Source organism: Lampetra fluviatilis, chromosome 28 (assembly GCF_964198595.1).
Source record: "Lampetra fluviatilis chromosome 28, kcLamFluv1.1, whole genome shotgun sequence".
NCBI classification, from domain to species: Eukaryota; Metazoa; Chordata; class Hyperoartia; order Petromyzontiformes; family Petromyzontidae; genus Lampetra; species Lampetra fluviatilis.
This window is the reverse complement of record NC_136302.1, coordinates 4,011,298-4,037,612: the sequence shown is the minus strand read 5'-3', so window position 1 is coordinate 4,037,612 and position 26,315 is coordinate 4,011,298. Positions and strand designations below refer to the sequence as shown.

The window sequence follows — 26,315 nt, the reverse complement described above, 5'->3', positions numbered from 1 at the left end:
CACCATTTACATCAGCGACTGCAACAACTTCCAGTATACTAACGGTCGCAACATCAGGAGCGACATCTCCATTGTCGACAGCATCATCCACATCACCAAGATCACCGTTTTCTTCGACAACACCTACAGCAGACACTGCAACTATTTCTCAATCCACCATTACCTCAGATTCGACAACTTCGAGCACTGAATCTGTCTCAACAGCAGCAACAACGTCTCCATTTTCAACAACATCATCCACATCACCAACATCACCGTTTTCTTCGACAACACCTACAGCAGACACTGCAACTATTTCTCCATCCACCATTACCTCAGACTCGACAAATTCAAGCACTGAATCTGTCTCAACAGCAGCAGCAACTTCCCCATTGTCAACAACACCATTTACATCAGCGACTGCAACAACTTCCAGTATACTAACGGTTGCAACATCAGGAGCGATATCTCCATTGTCGACAGCATCATACACATCATCAACATCACCGTTTTCTTCGACAACACCTCGGGCAGGCACTGCAACGATTTCCACATCCACCGTTACCTCAGAAGCAGCAACTTCAAGTACTGAAACAGTTTCAACAGCCGCAACATCTCCATTGTTAACAACACCTTTCACATCAACGACTGCAAGAACTTCAAATATAGAAACGATATCAACATCAGGTGCATATTCTCCATTGTCCACAACATCATTGACATCACCCACTTCACCGTTTTCTTCCACAACACCTATTTCAGACACTACAACTATTTCTCCATCCACCATTCCCTCAGAATCGACAACTTCAAGCACTGAATCCGTCTCAACAGCAGCAGCAACTTCCCCATTGTCAACAACACCATTTACATCAGCGACTGCAACAACTTCCAGTATACTAACTGTCGCAGCATCAGGAGTGACATCTCCATTGTCAACAGCATCATCCACATCACCAACATCACCGTTTTCTTCGACAACACCTACAGTAGACACTGCAACTATTTCTCCATCCACCATTACCTCAGAATCGACAACTTCGAGCACTGAATCTGTCTCAACAGCAGCAACAACGTCTAAATTTTCAACAACATCATCCACATCACCAACATCACCGTTTTCTTCGACAACACCTACAGCAGACACTGCAAGTATTTCTCCATCCACCATCACGTCAGACTCGACAACTTCAAGCACTGAATCTGTCTCAACAGCAGCAGCAACTTCCCCATTGTCAACAACACCATTTACATCAGCGACTGCAACAACTTCCAGTATACTAACGGTTGCAACATCAGGTGCGACATCTCCATTGTCGACAGCATCATACACATCATCAACATCACCGTTTTCTTCGACAACACCTACGGTAGACACTGCAACGATTTCCACATCCACCGTTACCTCAGAAGCAACAACTTCAAGTACTGAAACAGTTTCAACAGCCGCAACATCTCCATTGTCAACAACACCTTTCACATCAACGACTGCAAGAACTTCAAATATAGAAACGATATCAACATCAGGTGCATATTCTCCATTGTCAACAACATCATTGACATCACCAACTTCACCGTTTTCTTCCACAACAACTATTTCAGACACTACAACCATTTCTCCATCCACCATTCCCTCAGAATCGACAACTTCAAGCACTGAATCTATCTCAACAGCAGCAACAACATCTCCATTGTCAACACCATTCACATCTCGGACTACAACGTTTTCTTCCACAACACCTATGTCAGACACTACAACTATTTCACCATCCATCATTACCTCATAATCGACAACTTCAAGCACTGAATCTGTCTCAACAGCAGCAACGTCTCCATTTTCAACAACATCACCCACATCACCAACATCATCGTTTTCTTCGACAACACCTACAGCAGACACTGCAACTATTTCTCCATCCACCATTACCTCAGAATCGACAACTTCGAGCACTGAATCTGTCTCAACAGAAGCAACAACGTCTCCATTGTCGACAGCATCATCCACATCACCAACATCACCGTTGTCATCGACAACACCTACGGCAGACACTGCAACGATTTCCACATCCACCGTTACCTCAGAAGCAACAACTTCAAGTACTGAAACAGTTTCAACAGCCGCAACATCTCCATTGTCAACAACACCTTTCACATCAACGACTGCAATAACTTCAAATATAGAAACGATTTCAACATCAGGTGCATATTCTCCATTGTCAACAACATCATTGACATCACCAACATCACCGTTTTCTTCAACAACACCTATGTCAGACACCACAACTATTTCTCCATCCACCATTACCTCAGAATCGACAACTTCAAGCACTGAATCTGTCTCAACAGCAGCAGCAACTTCTCCATTGTCAACAACACCATTTACATCAGCGACTGCAACAACTTCCAGTATACTAACGGTCGCAACATCAGGAGCGACATCTCCATTGTCGACAGAATCATCCACATCACGAACATCACCGTTTTCTTCGACAACACCTACAGTAGACACTGCAAATGTTTCCGCATCCACACTTGCCTCAGAATCGACAACCTCAAGCACTGAATCTGTCTCACCAGCAGCAACAACTTCTCCATTCTCAACAACATCATTCACATCACCAACATCACTGTTTTCTTCGGCAACACCTATGTCAGACACTACAACTATTTCTCCATCCACCATTTCCTCAGAATCGACAACTTCAAGCACTGAATCTGTCTCAACAGCAGCAACAACATCTCCATTGTCAACACCATTCACATCTCGGACTACAACGTTTTCTTCCACAACACCTATGTCAGACACTTCAACTATTTCACCATCCATCATTACCTCAGAATCGACAACTTCAAGCACCGAATCTGTCTCAACAGCAGCAACAACGTCTCCATTTTCAACAACATCATTCACATCACCAACATCACTGTTTTCTTCGACAACACCTATGTCAGATACTACAACTGTTTCCCCATCCACCATTACCACAGAATCGACAACTTCGAGCACTGAAACTGTCTCAACAGCAGCAGCAACTTACCCATTGTCAACAACACCATTTTAATCAGCGACTGCAACAACTTCCAGTATACTAACGGTTGCAACATCAGGAGCGACATCTCCATTATCGACAGCATCATCCACATCACCAACATCACCGTTTTCGTCGACAACACCTACAGCAGACACTGCAACTATTTCTCCATCCATCATTACCTCAGAATCGACAACTTCGAGCACTGAATCTGTCTCAACAGCAGCAACATCGTCTCCATTTTCAACAACATCATCCACATCACCAACATCACCGTTTTCTTCGAAAACACCTAGAGTAGACACTGCAAATGTTTCCGCATCCACCATTACCTCAGACTCGACAACTTCAAGCACTGAATCTGTCTCAACAGCAGCAGCAACTTCCCCATTGTCAACAACACCATTTACATCAGCGACTGCAACAACTTCCAGTATACTAACGGTTGCAACATCAGGAGCGACATCTCCATTGTCGACACCATCATCCACATCATCAACATCACCGTTTTCTTCGACAACACCTACAGCAGACACTGCAACTCTTTCTTCATCCACCATTACCTCAGAATCGACAACTTCGAGCACTGAATCTGTCTCAACAGCAGCAACGTCTCCATTTTCAACAACATCACCCACATCACCAACATCATCGTTTTCTTCGACAACACCTACAGCAGACACTGCAACTATTTCTCCATCCACCATTACCTCAGAATCGACAACTTCGAGCACTGAATCTGTCTCAACAGAAGCAACAACGTCTCCATTGTCGACAGCATCATCCACATCACCAACATCACCGTTGTCATCGACAACACCTACGGCAGACACTGCAACGATTTCCACATCCACCGTTACCTCAGAAGCAACAACTTCAAGTACTGAAACAGTTTCAACAGCCGCAACATCTCCATTGTCAACAACACCTTTCACATCAACGACTGCAATAACTTCAAATATAGAAACGATTTCAACATCAGGTGCATATTCTCCATTGTCAACAACATCATTGACATCACCAACATCACCGTTTTCTTCAACAACACCTATGTCAGACACCACAACTATTTCTCCATCCACCATTACCTCAGAATCGACAACTTCAAGCACTGAATCTGTCTCAACAGCAGCAGCAACTTCTCCATTGTCAACAACACCATTTACATCAGCGACTGCAACAACTTCCAGTATACTAACGGTCGCAACATCAGGAGCGACATCTCCATTGTCGACAGAATCATCCACATCACGAACATCACCGTTTTCTTCGACAACACCTACAGTAGACACTGCAAATGTTTCCGCATCCACACTTGCCTCAGAATCGACAACCTCAAGCACTGAATCTGTCTCACCAGCAGCAACAACTTCTCCATTCTCAACAACATCATTCACATCACCAACATCACTGTTTTCTTCGGCAACACCTATGTCAGACACTACAACTATTTCTCCATCCACCATTTCCTCAGAATCGACAACTTCAAGCACTGAATCTGTCTCAACAGCAGCAACAACATCTCCATTGTCAACACCATTCACATCTCGGACTACAACGTTTTCTTCCACAACACCTATGTCAGACACTTCAACTATTTCACCATCCATCATTACCTCAGAATCGACAACTTCAAGCACCGAATCTGTCTCAACAGCAGCAACAACGTCTCCATTTTCAACAACATCATTCACATCACCAACATCACTGTTTTCTTCGACAACACCTATGTCAGATACTACAACTGTTTCCCCATCCACCATTACCACAGAATCGACAACTTCGAGCACTGAAACTGTCTCAACAGCAGCAGCAACTTACCCATTGTCAACAACACCATTTTAATCAGCGACTGCAACAACTTCCAGTATACTAACGGTTGCAACATCAGGAGCGACATCTCCATTATCGACAGCATCATCCACATCACCAACATCACCGTTTTCGTCGACAACACCTACAGCAGACACTGCAACTATTTCTCCATCCATCATTACCTCAGAATCGACAACTTCGAGCACTGAATCTGTCTCAACAGCAGCAACATCGTCTCCATTTTCAACAACATCATCCACATCACCAACATCACCGTTTTCTTCGAAAACACCTAGAGTAGACACTGCAAATGTTTCCGCATCCACCATTACCTCAGACTCGACAACTTCAAGCACTGAATCTGTCTCAACAGCAGCAGCAACTTCCCCATTGTCAACAACACCATTTACATCAGCGACTGCAACAACTTCCAGTATACTAACGGTTGCAACATCAGGAGCGACATCTCCATTGTCGACACCATCATCCACATCATCAACATCACCGTTTTCTTCGACAACACCTACAGCAGACACTGCAACTCTTTCTTCATCCACCATTACCTCAGAATCGACAACTTCGAGCACTGAATCTGTCTCAACAGCAGCAACGTCTCCATTTTCAACAACATCACCCACATCACCAACATCATCGTTTTCTTCGACAACACCTACAGCAGACACTGCAACTATTTCTCCATCCACCATTACCTCAGAATCGACAACTTCGAGCACTGAATCTGTCTCAACAGAAGCAACAACGTCTCCATTGTCGACAGCATCATCCACATCACCAACATCACCGTTGTCATCGACAACACCTACGGCAGACACTGCAACGATTTCCACATCCACCGTTACCTCAGAAGCAACAACTTCAAGTACTGAAACAGTTTCAACAGCCGCAACATCTCCATTGTCAACAACACCTTTCACATCAACGACTGCAATAACTTCAAATATAGAAACGATTTCAACATCAGGTGCATATTCTCCATTGTCAACAACATCATTGACATCACCAACATCACCGTTTTCTTCAACAACACCTATGTCAGACACCACAACTATTTCTCCATCCACCATTACCTCAGAATCGACAACTTCAAGCACTGAATCTGTCTCAACAGCAGCAGCAACTTCTCCATTGTCAACAACACCATTTACATCAGCGACTGCAACAACTTCCAGTATACTAACGGTCGCAACATCAGGAGCGACATCTCCATTGTCGACAGAATCATCCACATCACGAACATCACCGTTTTCTTCGACAACACCTACAGTAGACACTGCAAATGTTTCCGCATCCACACTTGCCTCAGAATCGACAACCTCAAGCACTGAATCTGTCTCACCAGCAGCAACAACTTCTCCATTCTCAACAACATCATTCACATCACCAACATCACTGTTTTCTTCGGCAACACCTATGTCAGACACTACAACTATTTCTCCATCCACCATTTCCTCAGAATCGACAACTTCAAGCACTGAATCTGTCTCAACAGCAGCAACAACATCTCCATTGTCAACACCATTCACATCTCGGACTACAACGTTTTCTTCCACAACACCTATGTCAGACACTTCAACTATTTCACCATCCATCATTACCTCAGAATCGACAACTTCAAGCACCGAATCTGTCTCAACAGCAGCAACAACGTCTCCATTTTCAACAACATCATTCACATCACCAACATCACTGTTTTCTTCGACAACACCTATGTCAGATACTACAACTGTTTCCCCATCCACCATTACCACAGAATCGACAACTTCGAGCACTGAAACTGTCTCAACAGCAGCAGCAACTTACCCATTGTCAACAACACCATTTTAATCAGCGACTGCAACAACTTCCAGTATACTAACGGTTGCAACATCAGGAGCGACATCTCCATTATCGACAGCATCATCCACATCACCAACATCACCGTTTTCGTCGACAACACCTACAGCAGACACTGCAACTATTTCTCCATCCATCATTACCTCAGAATCGACAACTTCGAGCACTGAATCTGTCTCAACAGCAGCAACATCGTCTCCATTTTCAACAACATCATCCACATCACCAACATCACCGTTTTCTTCGAAAACACCTAGAGTAGACACTGCAAATGTTTCCGCATCCACCATTACCTCAGACTCGACAACTTCAAGCACTGAATCTGTCTCAACAGCAGCAGCAACTTCCCCATTGTCAACAACACCATTTACATCAGCGACTGCAACAACTTCCAGTATACTAACGGTTGCAACATCAGGAGCGACATCTCCATTGTCGACACCATCATCCACATCATCAACATCACCGTTTTCTTCGACAACACCTACAGCAGACACTGCAACTCTTTCTTCATCCACCATTACCTCAGAATCGACAACTTCGAGCACTGAATCTGTCTCAACAGCAGCAACAACGTCTCCATTGTCGACAGCATCATCCACATCACCAACATCACCGTTGTCTTCGACAACACCTTCGGCAGACACTGCAAAGATTTCCACATCCACCGTTACCTCAGAAGCAACAACTTCAAATACTGAAACAGTGTCAACAGCCGCAACATCTCCATTGTCAACAACACCTTTCACATCAACGACTGCAAGAACTTCAAATATAGAAACGATTTCAACATCAGGTGCATATTCTCCATTGTCAACAACATCATTGACATCACCAACATCACTGTTTTCTTCGGCAACACCTATGTCAGACACTACAACTATTTCTCCATCCACCATTTCCTCAGAATCGACAACTTCAAGCACTGAATCTGTCTCAACAGCAGCAACAACATCTCCATTGTCAACACCATTCACATCTCGGACTACAACGTTTTCTTCCACAACACCTATGTCAGACACTACAACTATTTCACCATCCATCATTACCTCAGAATCGACAACTTCAATCACTGAATCTGTCTCAACAGCAGCAACGTCTCCATTTTCAACAACATCACCCACATCACCAACATCACCGTTTTTTTCGACAACACCTACAGCAGACACTGCAACTATTTCTCCATCCACCATTACCTCAGAAGCGACAACTTCGAGCACTGAATCTGTCTCAACAGCAGCAACAATGTCTCCATTGTCGACAGAATCATCCACATCACCAACATCACCGTTTTCTTCGACAACACCTACAGCAGACACTGCAACTATTTCTCCATCCACCATTTCCTCAGAATCGACAACTTCAAGCACTGAATCTGTCTCAACAGCAGCAACAACATCTCCATTGTCAACACCATTCACATCTCGGACTACAACATTTTCTTACACAACACCTATGTCAGACACTACAACTATTTCACCATCCATCATTACCTCAGAATCGACAACTTCAAGCACTGAATCTGTCTCAACAGCAGCAACGTCTCCATTTTCAACAACATCACCCACATCACCAACATCACCGTTTTCTTCGACAACACCTATGTCAGATACTACAACTGTTTCCCGATCCACCATTACCACAGAATCGACAACTTCGAGCACTGAAACTGTCTCAACAGAAGCAGCAACTTACCCATTGTCAACAACACCATTTATATCAGCGACTGCAACAACTTCCAGTATATTAACGGTTGCAACATCAGGAGCGACATCTCCATTGTCGACAGCATCATCCACATCACCAACATCACCGTTTTCTTCGACAACACCTACAGTAGACACTGCAAATGTTTCCGCATCCACCATTACCTCAGACTCGACAACTTCAAGCACTGAATCTGTCTCAACAGCAGCAGCAGCTTCCCCATTGTCAACAACACCATTTACATCAGCGACTGCAACAACTTCCAGTATACTAACGGTTGCAACATTAGGAGCGACATCTCCATTGTCGACAGCATCATACACATCATCAACATCACCGTTTTTTTCGACAACACCTACGGCAGACACTGCAACGATTTCCACATCCACCGTTACCTCAGAAGCAACAACTTCAAGTACTGAAACAGTTTCAACAGCCGCAACATCTCCATTGTCAACAACACCTTTCACATCAACGACTGCAAGAACTTCAAATAAAGAAACGATATCAACATCAGGTGCATATTCTCCATTGTCAACAACATCATTGACATCACCAACTTCACCGTTTTCTTCCACAACACCTATTTCAGACACTACAACTATTTCTCCATCCACCATTCCCTCAGAATCGACAACTTCAAGCACTGAATCCGTCTCAACAGCAGCAGCAACTTCCCCATTGTCAACAACACCATTTACATCAGCGACTGCAACAACTTCCAGTATACTAACGGTCGCAGCATCAGGAGCGACATCTCCATTGTCGACAGCATCATCCACATCACCAACATCACCCTTTTCTTCGACAACACCTACAGCAGACACTGCAACTGTTTCCGCATCCACACTTGCCTCAGAATCGACAACCTCAAGCACTGAATCTGTCTCAACAGCAGCAACAACTTCTCCATTCTCAACAACATCATTCACATCACCAACATCACTGTTTTCTTCGACAACACCTACGGCAGACACTGCAACGATTTCCACATCCACCGTTACCTCAGAAGCAACAACTTCAAGTACTGAAACAGTTTCAACAGCCGCAACATCTCCATTGTCAACAACACCTTTCACATCAACGACTGCAAGAACTTCAACTATAGAAACGATATCAACATCAGGTGCATATTCTCCATTGTCAACAACATCATTGACATCACCAACTTCACCGTTTTCTTCCACAACACCTATTTCAGACACTACAACTATTTCTCCATCCACCATTCCCTCAGAATCGACAACTTCAAGCACTGAATCCGTCTCAACAGCAGCAGCAACTTCCCCATTGTCAACAACACCATTTACATCAGCGACTGCAACAACTTCCAGTATACTAACGGTCGCAGCATCAGGAGCGACATCTCCATTGTCGACAGCATCATCCACATCACCAACATCACCCTTTTCTTCGACAACACCTACAGCAGACACTGCAACTGTTTCCGCATCCACACTTGCCTCAGAATCGACAACCTCAAGCACTGAATCTGTCTCAACAGCAGCAACAACTTCTCCATTCTCAACAACATCATTCACATCACCAACATCACTGTTTTCTTCGACAACACCTACGGCAGACACTGCAACGATTTCCACATCCACCGTTACCTCAGAAGCAACAACTTCAAGTACTGAAACAGTTTCAACAGCCGCAACATCTCCATTGTCAACAACACCTTTCACATCAACGACTGCAAGAACTTCAACTATAGAAACGATATCAACATCAGGTGCATATTCTCCATTGTCAACAACATCATTGACATCACCAACTTCACCGTTTTCTTCCACAACACCTATTTCAGACACTACAACTATTTCTCCATCCACCATTCCCTCAGAATCGACAACTTCAAGCACTGAATCCGTCTCAACAGCAGCAGCAACTTCCCCATTGTCAACAACACCATTTACATCAGCGACTGCAACAACTTCCAGTATACTAACGGTCGCAGCATCAGGAGCGACATCTCCATTGTCGACAGCATCATCCACATCACCAACATCACCGTTTTCTTCGACAACACCGACAGCAGACACTGCAACTGTTTCTGCATCCACACTTGCCTCAGAATCGACAACCTCAAGCACTGAATCTGTCTCAACAGCAGCAACAACTTCTCCATTCTCAACAACATCATTCACATCACCAACATCACTGTTTTATCTTCGGCAACACCTATGTCAGACTCTACAACTATTTCTCCATCCACCATTTCCTCAGAATCGACAACTTCAAGCACTGAATCTGTTTCAACAGCAGCAACAACATCTCCATTGTCAACACCATTCACATCTCGGACTACAACGTTTTCTTCCACAACACCTATGCCAGACACTACAACTATTTCACCATCCATCATTACCTCAGAATCGACAACTTCAAGCACTGAATCTGTCTCAACAGCAGCAACGTCTCCATTTTCAACAACATCACCCACATCACCAACATCACCGTTTTCTTCGACAACACCTACAGCAGACACTGCAACTATTTCTCCATCCACCATTACCTCAGAATCGACAACTTCGAGCACTGAATCTGTCTCAACTGCAGCAACAACGTCTCCATTGTCGACAGCATCATCCACATCACCAACATCACCGTTTTCTTCGACAACACCTACAGCAGACACTGCAACTATTTCTCCATCCACCATTACCTCAGAATCGACAACTTCGAGCACTGAATCTGTCTCAACAGCAGCAACAACGTCTCCATTTTCAACAACATCATCCACATCACCAACATCACCGTTTTCTTTGACAACACCTACAGCAGACACTGCAACTATTTCTCCATCCACCATTACCTCAGACTCGACAACTTCAAGCACTGAATCTGTCTCAACAGCAGCAGCAACTTCCCCATTGTCAACAACACCATTTACATCAGCGACTGCAACAACTTCCAGTATACTAACGGTTGCAACATCAGGAGCGACATCTCCATTGTCGACAGCATCATACACATCATCAACATCACCGTTTTCTTCGACAACACCTACGGCAGACACTGCAACGATTTCCACATCCACCGTTACCTCAGAAGCAACAACTTCAAGTTCTGAAACAGTTTCAACAGCCGCAACATCTCCATTGTCAACAACACCTTTCACATCAACGACTGCAAGAACTTCAAATATAGAAACGATATCAACATCAGGTGCATATTCTCCATTGTCAACAACATCATTGACATCACCAACTTCACCGTTTTCTTCCACAACACCTATTTCAGACACTACAACTATTTCTCCATCCACCATTCCCTCAGAATCGACAACTTCAAGCACTGAATCCGTCTCAACAGCAGCAGCAACTTCCCCATTGTCAACAACACCATTTACATCAGCGACTGCAACAACTTCCAGTATACTAACGGTCGCAGCATCAGGAGCGACATCTCCATTGTCGACAGCATCATCCACATCACCAACATCACCGTTTTCTTCGACAACACCGACAGCAGACACTGCAACTGTTTCCGCATCCACACTTGCCTCAGAATCGACAACCTCAAGCACTGAATCTGTCTCAACAGCAGAAACAACTTCTCCATTCTCAACAACATCATTCACATCACCAACATCACTGTTTTCTTCGGCAACACCTATGTCAGACTCTACAACTATTTCTCCATCCACCATTACCTCAGAATCGACAACTTCAAGCACCGAATCTGTCTCAACAGCAGCAACAACGTCTCCATTTTCAACAACATCATCCACATCACCAACATCACTGTTTTCTTCGACAACACCTATGTCAGATACTACAACTGTTTCCCCATCCACCATTACCACAGAATCGACAACTTCGAGCACTGAAACTGTCTCAACAGCAGCAGCAACTTACCCATTGTCAACAACACCATTTACATCAGCGACTGCAACAACTTCCAGTATACTAACGGTTGCAACATCAGTAGCGACATCTCCATTGTCGACACCATCATCTACATCATCAACATCACCGTTTTCTTCGACAACACCTACAGCAGACACTGCAACTGTTTCCACATCCACAATTGCCTCAGAATCGACAACTTCAAGCGCTGAATCTGTCTCAACAGCAGCAACAACGTCTCCATTTTCATCACCCACATCACCAACATCACCGTTTTCTTCGACAACACTTACAGCAGACACTGCAACTATTTCTTCATCCACCATTACCTCAGAATCGACAACTTCGAGCACTGAATCTGTCTCAACAGCAGCAACAACGTCTCCATTGTCGACAGCATCATCCACATCACCAACATCACCGTTGTCTTCGACAACACCTTCGGCAGACATTGCAAAGATTTCCTCATCCACCGTTACCTCAGAAGCAACAACTTCAAATACTGAAACAGTGTCAACAGCCGCAACATCTCCATTGTCAACAACACCTTTCACATCAACGACTGCAAGAACTTCAAATATAGAAACGATTTCAACATCAGGTGCATATTCTCCATTGTCAACAACATCATTGACATCACCAACATCACTGTTTTCTTCGGCAACACCTATGTCAGACACTACAACTATTTCTCCATCCACCATTTCCTCAGAATCGACAACTTCAAGCACTGAATCTGTCTCAACAGCAGCAACAACATCTCCATTGTCAACACCATTCACATCTCGGACTACAACGTTTTCTTCCACAACACCTATGTCAGACACTACAACAATTTCACCATCCATCATTACCTCAGAATCGACAACTTCAAGCACTGAATCTGTCTCAACAGCAGCAACGTCTCCATTTTCAACAACATCACCCACATCACCAACATCACCGTTTTCTTCGACAACACCTACGGCAGACACTGCAACGATTTCCACATCCACCGTTACCTCAGAAGCAACAACTTCAAGTACTGAAAAAGTTTCAACAGCCGCAACATCTCCATTGTCAACAACACCTTTCACATCAACGACTGCAAGAACTTCAAATATAGAAACGATATCAACATCAGGTGCATATTCTCCATTGTCAACAACATCATTGACATCACCAACTTCACCGTTTTCTTTCACAACACCTATTTCAGACACTACAACTATTTCTCCATCTACCATTCCCTCAGAATCGACAACTTCAAGCACTGAATCTGTCTCAACAGCAGCAGCAACTTCCCCATTGTCAACAACACCATTTACATCAGCGACTGCAACAACTTCCAGTATACTAACGGTCGCAACATCAGGAGCGACATCTCCATTGTCGACAGCATCATCCACATCACCAACATCACCGTTTTCTTCGACAACACCTACAGCAGACACTGCAACTTTTTCCGCATCCACACTTGCCTCAGAATCGACAACCTCAAGCACTGAATCTGTCTCAACAGCAGCAGCAACTTCCCCATTGTCAACAACACCATTTACATCAGCGACTGCAACAACTTCCAGTATACTAACGGTTGCAACATCAGGAGCGACATCTCCATTGTCGACAGCATCATACACATCATCAACATCACCGTTTTCTTCGACAACACCTACAGCAGACACTGCAACTGTTTCCGCATCCACACTTGCCTCAGAATCGACAACCTCAAGCACTGAATCTGTCTCAACAGCAGCAACAACTTCTCCATTCTCAACAACATCATTCACATCACCAACATCACTGTTTTCTTCGGCAACACCTATGTCAGACACTACAACTATTTTTCCATCCACCATTTCCTCAGAATCGACAACTTCAAGCACTGAATCTGTCTCAACAGCAGCAACAACATCTCCATTGTCAACACCATTCACATCTCGGACTACAACGTTTTCTTCCACAACACCTATGTCAGACACTACAACTATTTCACCATCCATCATTACCTCAGAATCGACAACTTCAAGCACTGAATCTGTCTCAACAGCAGCAACGTCTCCATTTTCAACAACATCACCCACATCACCAACATCACCGTTTTCTTCGACAACACCTACAGCAGACACTGCAACTATTTCTCCATCCACCATTACCTCAGAATCGACAACTTCGAGCACTGAATCTGTCTCAACAGCAGCAACAACGTCTACATTGTCGACAGCATCATCCACATCACCAACATCACCGTTTTCTTCGACAACACCTACAGCAGACACTGCAACTTTTTCCGCATCCACACTTGCCTCAGAATCGACAACCTCAAGCACTGAATCTGTCTCAACAGCAGCAGCAACTTCCCCATTGTCAACAACACCATTTACATCAGCGACTGCAACATCTTCCAGTATACTAACGGTTGCAACATCAGGAGCGACATCTCCATTGTCGACAGCATCATACACATCATCAACATCACGGTTTTCTTCGACAACACCTACAGCAGACACTGCAACTGTTTCCGCATCCACACTTGCCTCAGAATCGACAACCTCAAGCACTGAATCTGTCTCAACAGCAGCAACAACTTCTCCATTCTCAACAACATCATTCACATCACCAACATCACTGTTTTCTTCGGCAACACCTATGTCAGACACTACAACTATTTTTCCATCCACCATTTCCTCAGAATCGACAACTTCAAGCACTGAATCTGTCTCAACAGCAGCAACAACATCTCCATTGTCAACACCATTCACATCTCGGACTACAACGTTTTCTTCCACAACACCTATGTCAGACACTACAACTATTTCACCATCCATCATTACCTCAGAATCGACAACTTCGAGCACTGAATCTGTCTCAACAGCAGCAACAACGTCTCCATTGTCGACAGAATCATCCACATCACCAACATCACCGTTTTCTTCGACAACACCTACAGCAGACACTGCAACTATTTCTCCATCCACCATTACCTCAGACTCGACAACTTCAAGCACTGAATCTGTCTCAACAGCAGCATCAACTTCCCCATTGTCAACAACACCATTTACATCAGCGACTGCAACAACTTCCAGTATACTAACGGTCGCAACATCAGGAGCGACATCTCCATTGTCGACAGCATCATCCACATCACCAACATCACCGTTTTCTTCGACAACACCTACAACAGACACTGCAACTTTTTCCGCATCCACACTTGCCTCAGAATCGACAACCTCAAGCACTGAATCTGTCTCAACAGCAGCAGCAACTTCTCCAATCTCAACAACATCATTCACATCACCAACATCACTGTTTTCTTCGGCAACACCTATGTCAGACACTACAACTATTTCTCCATCCACCATTTCCTCAGAATCGACAACTTCAAGCACTGAATCTGTCTCAACAGCAGCAACAATATCTCCATTGTCAACACCATTCACATCTCGGACTACAACGTTTTCTTCCACAACACCTATGTCAGACACTACAACTATTTCTCCATCTACCATTTCCTCAGAATCGACAACTTCAAGCACTGAATCTGTCTCAACAGCAGCAACAACATCTCCATTGTCAACACCATTCACATCTCGGACTACAACGTTTTCTTCCACAACACCTATGTCAGACACTACAACTATTTCACCATCCATCATTACCTCAGAATCGACAACTTCGAGCACTGAATCTGTCTCAACAGCAGCAACAACGTCTCCATTGTCGACAGCATCATCCACATCACCAACATCACCGTTGTCTTCGACAACACCTACGGCAGACACTGCAACGATTTCCACATCCACCGTTACCTCAGAAGCAACAACTTCAAGTACTGAAACAGTTTCAACAGCCGCAACATCTCCATTGTCAACAACACCTTTCACATCAACGACTGCAATAACTTCAAATATAGAAACGATTTCAACATCAGGTGCATATTCTCCATTGTCAACAACATCATTGGCATCACCAACATCACCGTTTTCTTCAACAACACCTCTGTCAGACACCACAACTATTTCTCCATCCACCATTACCTCAGAATCGACAACTTCAAGCACTGAATCTGTCTCAACAGCAGCAGCAACTTCCCCATTGTCAACAACACCATTTACATCAGCGACTGCAACAACTTCCAGGATACTAACGGTCGCAACATCAGGAGCGACATCTCCATTGTCGACAGAATCATTTACATCACCAACATCACCGTTTTCTTCGACAACACCTACAGCAGACACTGCAACTATTTCTCCATCCACCATTACCTCAGAATCGACAACTTCGAGCACTGAATCTGTCTCAACAGCAGCAACAACGTCTCCATTTTCAACAACATCATCCACATCACCAACATCACCGTTTTCTTCGACAACACCTACAGCAGACACTGCAACTATTTCTCCATCCACCATTACCTCAGACTCGACAACTTCAAGCACTGAATCTGTCTCAACAGCAGCATCAACTTCCCCATTGTCAACAACACCATTTACATCAGCGACTGCAACAACTTCCAGTATACTAACGGTCGCAACATCAGGAGCGACATCTCCATTGTCGACAGCATCATCCACATCACCAACATCACCGTTTTCTTCGACAACACCTACAGCAGACACTGCAACTTTTTCCGCATCCACACTTGCCTCAGAATCGACAACCTCAAGCACTGAATCTGTCTCAACAGCAGCAGCAACTTCTCCAATCTCAACAACATCATTCACATCACCAATATCACTGTTTTCTTCGGCAACACCTATGTCAGACACTACAACTATTTCTCCATCCACCATTTCCTCAGAATCGACAACTTCAAGCACTGAATCTGTCTCAACAGCAGCAACAATATCTCCATTGTCAACACCATTCACATCTCGGACTACAACGTTTTCTTCCACAACACCTATGTCAGACACTACAACTATTTCACCATCCATCATTACCTCAGAATCGACAACTTCAAGCACTGAATCTGTCTCAACAGCAGCAACAACTTCTCCATTCTCAACAACATCATTCACATCACCAACATCACTGATTTCTTCGGCAACACCTTTGTCAGACACTACAACTATTTCTCCATCAACCATTTCCTCAGAATCGACAACTTCAAGCACTTAATCTGTCTCAACAGCAGCAACAACATCTCCATTGTCAACACCATTCACATCTCGGACTATAACGTTTTCTTCCACAACACCTATGTCAGACACTACAACTATTTCACCATCCATCATTACCTCAGAATCGACAACTTCAAGCACTGAATCTGTCTCAACAGCAGCAACGTCTCCATTTTCAACAACATCACCCACATCACCAACATCACCGTTTTCTTCGACAACACCTACAGCAGACACTGCAACTATTTCTCCATCCACCATTACCTCAGAATCGACAACTTCGAGCACTGAATCTGTCTCAACAGCAGCAACAACGTCTCCATTGTCGACAGCATCATCCACATCACCAACATCACCGTTTTCTTCGACAACACCTACAGCAGACACTGCTACTATTTCTCCATCCACCATTACCTCAGAATCGACAACTTCGAGCACTGAATCTGTCTCAACAGCAGCAACAACGTCTCCATTTTCAACAACATCATCCACATCACCAACATCACCGTTTTCTTCGACAACACCTACAGCAGACACTGCAACTATTTCTCCATCCACCATTACCTCAGACTCGACAACTTCAAGCACTGAATCTGTCTCAACAGCAGCAGCAACTTCCCCATTGTCAACAACACCATTTACATCAGCGACTGCAACAACTTCCAGTATACTAACGGTTGCAACATCAGGAGCGACATCTCCATTGTCGACAGCATCATACACATCATCAACATCACCGTTTTCTTCGACAACACCTACGGCAGACACTGCAACGATTTCCACATCCACCGTTACCTCAGAAGCAACAACTTCAAGTACTGAAAAAGTTTCAACAGCCGCAACATCTCCATTGTCAACAACACCTTTGACATCAACGACTGCAAGAACTTCAAATATAGAAACGATATCAACATCAGGTGCATATTCTCCATTGTCAACAACATCATTGACATCACCAACTTCACCGTTTTCTTTCACAACACCTATTTCAGACACTACAACTATTTCTCCATCCACCATTCCCTCAGAATCGACAACTTCAAGCACTGAATCTGTCTCAACAGCAGCAACAACGTCTCCATTGTCGACAGCATCATCCACATCACCAACATCACCGTTGTCTTCGACAACACCTACGGCAGACACTGCAACGATTTCCACATCCACCGTTACCTCAGAAGCAACAACTTCAAGTACTGAAACAGTTTCAACAGCCGCAACATCTCCATTGTCAACAACACCTTTCACATCAACGACTGCAATAACTTCAAATATAGAAACGATTTCAACATCAGGTGCATATTCTCCATTGTCAACAACATCATTGGCATCACCAACATCACCGTTTTCTTCGACAACACCTACAGCAGACACTGCCACTATTTCTCCATCCACCATTACCTCAGACTCGACAACTTCAAGCACTGAATCTGTCTCAACAGCAGCATCAACTTCCCCATTGTCAACAACACCATTTACATCAGCGACTGCAACAACTTCCAGTATACTAACGGTCGCAACATCAGGAGCGACATCTCCATTGTCGACAGCATCATCCACATCACCAACATCACCGTTTTCTTCGACAACACCTACAGCAGACACTGCAACTTTTTCCGCATCCACACTTGCCTCAGAATCGACAACCTCAAGCACTGAATCTGTCTCAACAGCAGCAGCAACTTCTCCAATCTCAACAACATCATTCACATCACCAACATCACTGTTTTCTTCGGCAACACCTATGTCAGACACTACAACTATTTCTCCATCCACCATTTCCTCAGAATCGACAACTTCAAGCACTGAATCTGTCTCAACAGCAGCAACAATATCTCCATTGTCAACACCATTCACATCTCGGACTACAACGTTTTCTTCCACAACACCTATGTCAGACACTACAACTATTTCACCATCCATCATTACCTCAGAATCGACAACTTCAAGCACTGAATCTGTCTCAACAGCAGCAACGTCTCCATTTTCAACAACATCACCCACATCACCAACATCACCGTTTTCTTCGACAACACCTACAGCAGACACTTCAACTATTTCTCCATCCACCATTACCTCAGAATCGACAACTTCGAGCACTGAATCTGTCTCAACAGCAGCAACAACGTCTCCATTGTCAACACCATTCACATCACCAACATCACCGTTTTCTTCGACAACACCTATGTCATATACCACAACTATTTCACCATCCATCATTACCTCAGAATCGACAACTTCAAGCACTGAATCTGTCTCAACAGCAGCAGCAACTTCCCCATTTTTAACAACACCATTTACATCAGCGACTGCAACAACTTCCAGTATATTAACGGTTGCAACATCAGGAGCGACATCTCCATTGTCGACACCATCATTCACATCATCAACATCACCGTTTTCTTCGACAACACCCACAGCAGACACTGCAACTGTTTCCACATCCACAATTGCCTCAGAATCGACAACTTCAAGCGCTGAATCTGTCTCAACAGCAGCAACAACGTCTCCATTTTCAACAACATCACCCACATCACCAACATCACCGTTTTCATCGACAATACCTACGGCAGACACTGCAACGATTTCCACATTCACCGTTACCTCAGAAGCAACAACTTCAAGTACTGAAACAGTGTCAACAGCCGCAACATCTCCATTGTCAACAACACCTTTCACATCAACGACTGCAAGAACTTCAAATATAGAAACGATTTCAACATCAGGTGAATATTCTCCATTGTCAACAACATCATTGACATCACCAACATCACTGTTTTCTTCGGCAACACCTATGTCAGACACTACAACTATTTCTCCATCCACCATTTCCTCAGAATCGACAACTTCAAGCACTGAATCTGTCTCAACAGCAGCAACAACATCTCCATTGTCAACACCATTCACATCTCGGACTATAACGTTTTCTTCCACAACACCTATGTCAGACACTACAACTATTTCACCATCCATCATTACCTCAGAATCGACAACTTCAAGCACTGAATCTGTCTCAACAGCAGCAACGTCTCCATTTTCAACAACATCACCCACATCACCAACATCACCGTTTTCTTCGACAACACCTACAGCAGACACTGCAACTATTTCTCCATCCACCATTACCTCAGAATCGACAACTTCGAGCACTGAATCTGTCTCAACAGCAGCAACAACGTCTCCATTGTCGACAGCATCATCCACATCACCAACATCACCGTTTTCTTCGACAACACCTACAGCAGACACTGCTACTATTTCTCCATCCACCATTACCTCAGAATCGACAACTTCGAGCACTGAATCTGTCTCAACAGCAGCAACAACGTCTCCATTTTCAACAACATCATCCACATCACCAACATCACCGTTTTCTTCGACAACACCTACAGCAGACACTGCAACTATTTCTCCATCCACCATTACCTCAGACTCGACAACTTCAAGCACTGAATCTGTCTCAACAGCAGCAGCAACTTCCCCATTGTCAACAACACCATTTACATCAGCGACTGCAACAACTTCCAGTATACTAACGGTTGCAACATCAGGAGCGACATCTCCATTGTCGACAGCATCATACACATCATCAACATCACCGTTTTCTTCGACAACACCTACGGCAGACACTGCAACGATTTCCACATCCACCGTTACCTCAGAAGCAACAACTTCAAGTACTGAAAAAGTTTCAACAGCCGCAACATCTCCATTGTCAACAACACCTTTGACATCAACGACTGCAAGAACTTCAAATATAGAAACGATATCAACATCAGGTGCATATTCTCCATTGTCAACAACATCATTGACATCACCAACTTCACCGTTTTCTTTCACAACACCTATTTCAGACACTACAACTATTTCTCCATCCACCATTCCCTCAGAATCGACAACTTCAAGCACTGAATCTGTCTCAACAGCAGCAACAACGTCTCCATTGTCGACAGCATCATCCACATCACCAACATCACCGTTGTCTTCGACAACACCTACGGCAGACACTGCAACGATTTCCACATCCACCGTTACCTCAGAAGCAACAACTTCAAGTACTGAAACAGTTTCAACAGCCGCAACATCTCCATTGTCAACAACACCTTTCACATCAACGACTGCAATAACTTCAAATATAGAAACGATTTCAACATCAGGTGCATATTCTCCATTGTCAACAACATCATTGGCATCACCAACATCACCGTTTTCTTCGACAACACCTACAGCAGACACTGCCACTATTTCTCCATCCACCATTACCTCAGACTCGACAACTTCAAGCACTGAATCTGTCTCAACAGCAGCATCAACTTCCCCATTGTCAACAACACCATTTACATCAGCGACTGCAACAACTTCCAGTATACTAACGGTCGCAACATCAGGAGCGACATCTCCATTGTCGACAGCATCATCCACATCACCAACATCACCGTTTTCTTCGACAACACCTACAGCAGACACTGCAACTTTTTCCGCATCCACACTTGCCTCAGAATCGACAACCTCAAGCACTGAATCTGTCTCAACAGCAGCAGCAACTTCTCCAATCTCAACAACATCATTCACATCACCAACATCACTGTTTTCTTCGGCAACACCTATGTCAGACACTACAACTATTTCTCCATCCACCATTTCCTCAGAATCGACAACTTCAAGCACTGAATCTGTCTCAACAGCAGCAACAATATCTCCATTGTCAACACCATTCACATCTCGGACTACAACGTTTTCTTCCACAACACCTATGTCAGACACTACAACTATTTCACCATCCATCATTACCTCAGAATCGACAACTTCAAGCACTGAATCTGTCTCAACAGCAGCAACGTCTCCATTTTCAACAACATCACCCACATCACCAACATCACCGTTTTCTTCGACAACACCTACAGCAGACACTTCAACTATTTCTCCATCCACCATTACCTCAGAATCGACAACTTCGAGCACTGAATCTGTCTCAACAGCAGCAACAACGTCTCCATTGTCAACACCATTCACATCACCAACATCACCGTTTTCTTCGACAACACCTATGTCATATACCACAACTATTTCACCATCCATCATTACCTCAGAATCGACAACTTCAAGCACTGAATCTGTCTCAACAGCAGCAGCAACTTCCCCATTTTTAACAACACCATTTACATCAGCGACTGCAACAACTTCCAGTATATTAACGGTTGCAACATCAGGAGCGACATCTCCATTGTCGACACCATCATTCACATCATCAACATCACCGTTTTCTTCGACAACACCCACAGCAGACACTGCAACTGTTTCCACATCCACAATTGCCTCAGAATCGACAACTTCAAGCGCTGAATCTGTCTCAACAGCAGCAACAACGTCTCCATTTTCAACAACATCACCCACATCACCAACATCACCGTTTTCATCGACAATACCTACAGCAGACACTGCAACTATTTCTCCATCCACCAATTACCTCAGAATCGACAACTTCGAGCACTGAATCTGTCTCAACAGCAGCAACAACGTCTCCATTGTCGACAGCATCATCCACATCACCAACATCACCGTTGTCTTCGACAACACCTACGGCAGACACTGCAACGATTTCCACATTCACCGTTACCTCAGAAGCAACAACTTCAAGTACTGAAACAGTGTCAACAGCCGCAACATCTCCATTGTCAACAACACCTTTCACATCAACGACTGCAAGAACTTCAAATATAGAAACGATTTCAACATCAGGTGAATATTCTCCATTGTCAACAACATCATTGACATCACCAACATCACTGTTTTCTTCGGCAACACCTATGTCAGACACTACAACTATTTCTCCATCCACCATTTCCTCAGAATCGACAACTTCAAGCACTGAATCTGTCTCAACAGCAGCAACAATATCTCCATTGTCAACACCATTCACATCTCGGACTACAACGTTTTCTTCCACAACACCTATGTCAGACACTACAACTATTTCACCATCCATCATAACCTCAGAATCGACAACTTCAAGCACTGAATCTGTCTCAACAGCAGCAACGTCTCCATTTTCAACAACATCACCCACATCACCAACATCACCGTTTTCTTCGACAACACCTACAGCAGACACTTCAACTATTTCTCCATCCACCATTACCTCAGAATCGACAACTTCGAGCACTGAATCTGTCTCAACAGCAGCAACAACGTCTCCATTGTCAACACCATTCACATCACCAACATCACCGTTTTCTTCGACAACACCTACAGCAGACACTGCAACTATTTCTCCATCCACCATTACCTCAGACTCGACAACTTCAAGCACTGAATCTGTCTCAACAGCAGCAGCAACTTCCCCATTGTCAACAACACCATTTACATCAGCGACTGCAACAACTTCCAGTATACTAACGGTTGCAACATCAGGAGCGACATCTCCATTGTCGACAGCATCATACACATCATCAACATCACCGTTTTCTTCGACAACACCTACAGCAGATACTGCAACTGTTTCCGCATCCACACTTGCCTCAGAATCGACAACCTCAAGCACTGAATCTGTCTCAACAGCAGCAACAACTTCTCCATTCTCAACAACATCATTCACATCACCAACATCACTGTTTTCTTCTGCAACACCTATGTCAGACACTACAACTATTTTTCCATCCACCATTTCCTCAGAATCGACAACTTCAAGCACTGAATCTGTCTCAACAGCAGCAACAACATCTCCATTGTCAACACCATTCACATCTCGGACTACAACGTTTTCTTCCACAACACCTATGTCAGACACTACAACTATTTCACCATCCATCATTACCTCAGAATCGACAACTTCAAGCACTGAATCTGTCTCAACAGCAGCAACGTCTCCATTTTCAACAACATCACCCACATCACCAACATCACCGTTTTCTTCGACAACACCTACAGCAGACACTGCAACTATTTCTCCATCCACCATTACCTCAGAATCGACAACTTCGAGCACTGAATCTGTCTCAACAGCAGCAACAACGTCTCCATTGTCGACAGCATAATCCACATCACCAACATCACCGTTTTCTTCGACAACACCTACAGCAGACACTGCTACTATTTCTCCATCCAGCATTACCTCAGAATCGACAACTTCGAGCACTGAATCTGTCTCAACAGCAGCAACAACGTCTCCATTTTCAACAACATCATCCACATCACCAACATCACCGTTTTCTTCGACAACACCTACAGCAGACACTGAAACTATTTCTCCATCCACCATTACCTCAGACTCGACAACTTCAAGCACTGAATCTGTCTCAACAGCAGCAGCAACTTCCCCATTGTCAACAACACCATTTACATCAGCGACTGCAACAACTTCCAGTATACTAACGGTTGCAACATCAGGAGCGACATCTCCATTGTCGACAGCATCATTCACATCATCAACATCACCGTTTTCTTCGACAACACCTACGTCAGACACTGCAACGATTTCCACATCCACCGTTACCTCAGAAGCAACAACTTCAAGTACTGAAAAAGTTTCAACAGCCGCAACATCTCCATTGTCAACAACACCTTTCACATCAACGACTGCAAGAACTTCAAATATAGAAACGATATCAACATCAGGTGCATATTCTCCATTGTCAACAACATCATTGACATCACCAACTTCACCGTTTTCTTTCACAACACCTATTTCAGACACTACAACTATTTCTCCATCTACCATTCCCTCAGAATCGACAACTTCAAGCACTGAATCTGTCTCAACAGCAGCAGCAACTTCCCCATTGTCAACAACACCATTTACATCAGCGACTGCAACAACTTCCAGTATACTAACGGTCGCAACATCAGGAGCGACATCTCCATTGTCGACAGCATCATCCACATCACCAACATCACCGTTTTCTTCGACAACACCTACAGCAGACACTGCAACTTTTTCCGCATCCACACTTGCCTCAGAATCGACAACCTCAAGCACTGAATCTGTCTCAACAGCAGCAGCAACTTCCCCATTGTCAACAACACCATTTACATCAGCGACTGCAACAACTTCCAGTATACTAACGGTTGCAACATCAGGAGCGACATCTCCATTGTCGACTGCATCATACACATCATCAACATCACCGTTTTCTTCGACAACACCTACAGCAGACACTGCAACTGTTTCCGCATCCACACTTGCCTCAGAATCGACAACCTCAAGCACTGAATCTGTCTCAACAGCAGCAACAACTTCTCCATTCTCAACAACATCATTCACATCACCAACATCACTGTTTTCTTCGGCAACACCTATGTCAGACACTACAACTATTTTTCCATCCACCATTTCCTCAGAATCGACAACTTCAAGCACTGAATCTGTCTCAACAGCAGCAACAACATCTCCATTGTCAACACCATTCACATCTCGGACTACAACGTTTTCTTCCACAACACCTATGTCAGACACTACAACTATTTCACCATCCATCATTACCTCAGAATCGACAACTTCAAGCACTGAATCTGTCTCAACAGCAGCAATGTCTCCATTTTCAACAACATCACCCACATCACCAACATCACCGTTTTCTTCGACAACACCTACAGCAGACACTGCAACTATTTCTCCATCCACCATTACCTCAGAATCGACAACTTCGAGCACTGAATCTGTCTCAACAGCAGCAACAACGTCTCCATTGTCGACAGCATCATCCACATCACCAACATCACCGTTTTCTTCGACAACACCTACAGCAGACACTGCTACTATTTCTCCATCCACCATTACCTCAGACTCGACAACTTCAAGCACTGAATCTGTCTCAACAGCAGCAGCAACTTCCCCATTGTCAACAACACCATTTACATCAGCGACTGCAACAACTTCCAGTATACTAACGGTTGCAACATCAGGAGCGACATCTTCATTGTCGACAGCATCATACACATCATCAACATCACCGTTTTCTTCGACAACACCT

The 26,315-nt window shown here is 44.1% G+C and overlaps 1 protein-coding gene across 1 annotated transcript in view; it reads left to right on the top strand.

Moving 5' to 3' along the window:
• The window catches only part of LOC144942655 (uncharacterized), a 91,765-nt gene that overhangs the window by 40,046 nt on the left and 25,404 nt on the right, over nt 1-26,315 (top strand). The window contains exons 6-12 of the mRNA XM_078869453.1: nt 9,817-9,896; nt 15,788-15,835; nt 16,397-16,508; nt 20,478-20,560; nt 22,629-22,642; nt 23,054-23,165; nt 24,195-24,242. Coding sequence (XP_078725579.1) covers nt 9,817-9,896; nt 15,788-15,835; nt 16,397-16,508; nt 20,478-20,560; nt 22,629-22,642; nt 23,054-23,165; nt 24,195-24,242 — 497 coding nt within the window. The remainder of the gene's footprint in view (nt 1-9,816; nt 9,897-15,787; nt 15,836-16,396; nt 16,509-20,477; nt 20,561-22,628; nt 22,643-23,053; nt 23,166-24,194; nt 24,243-26,315) is intronic.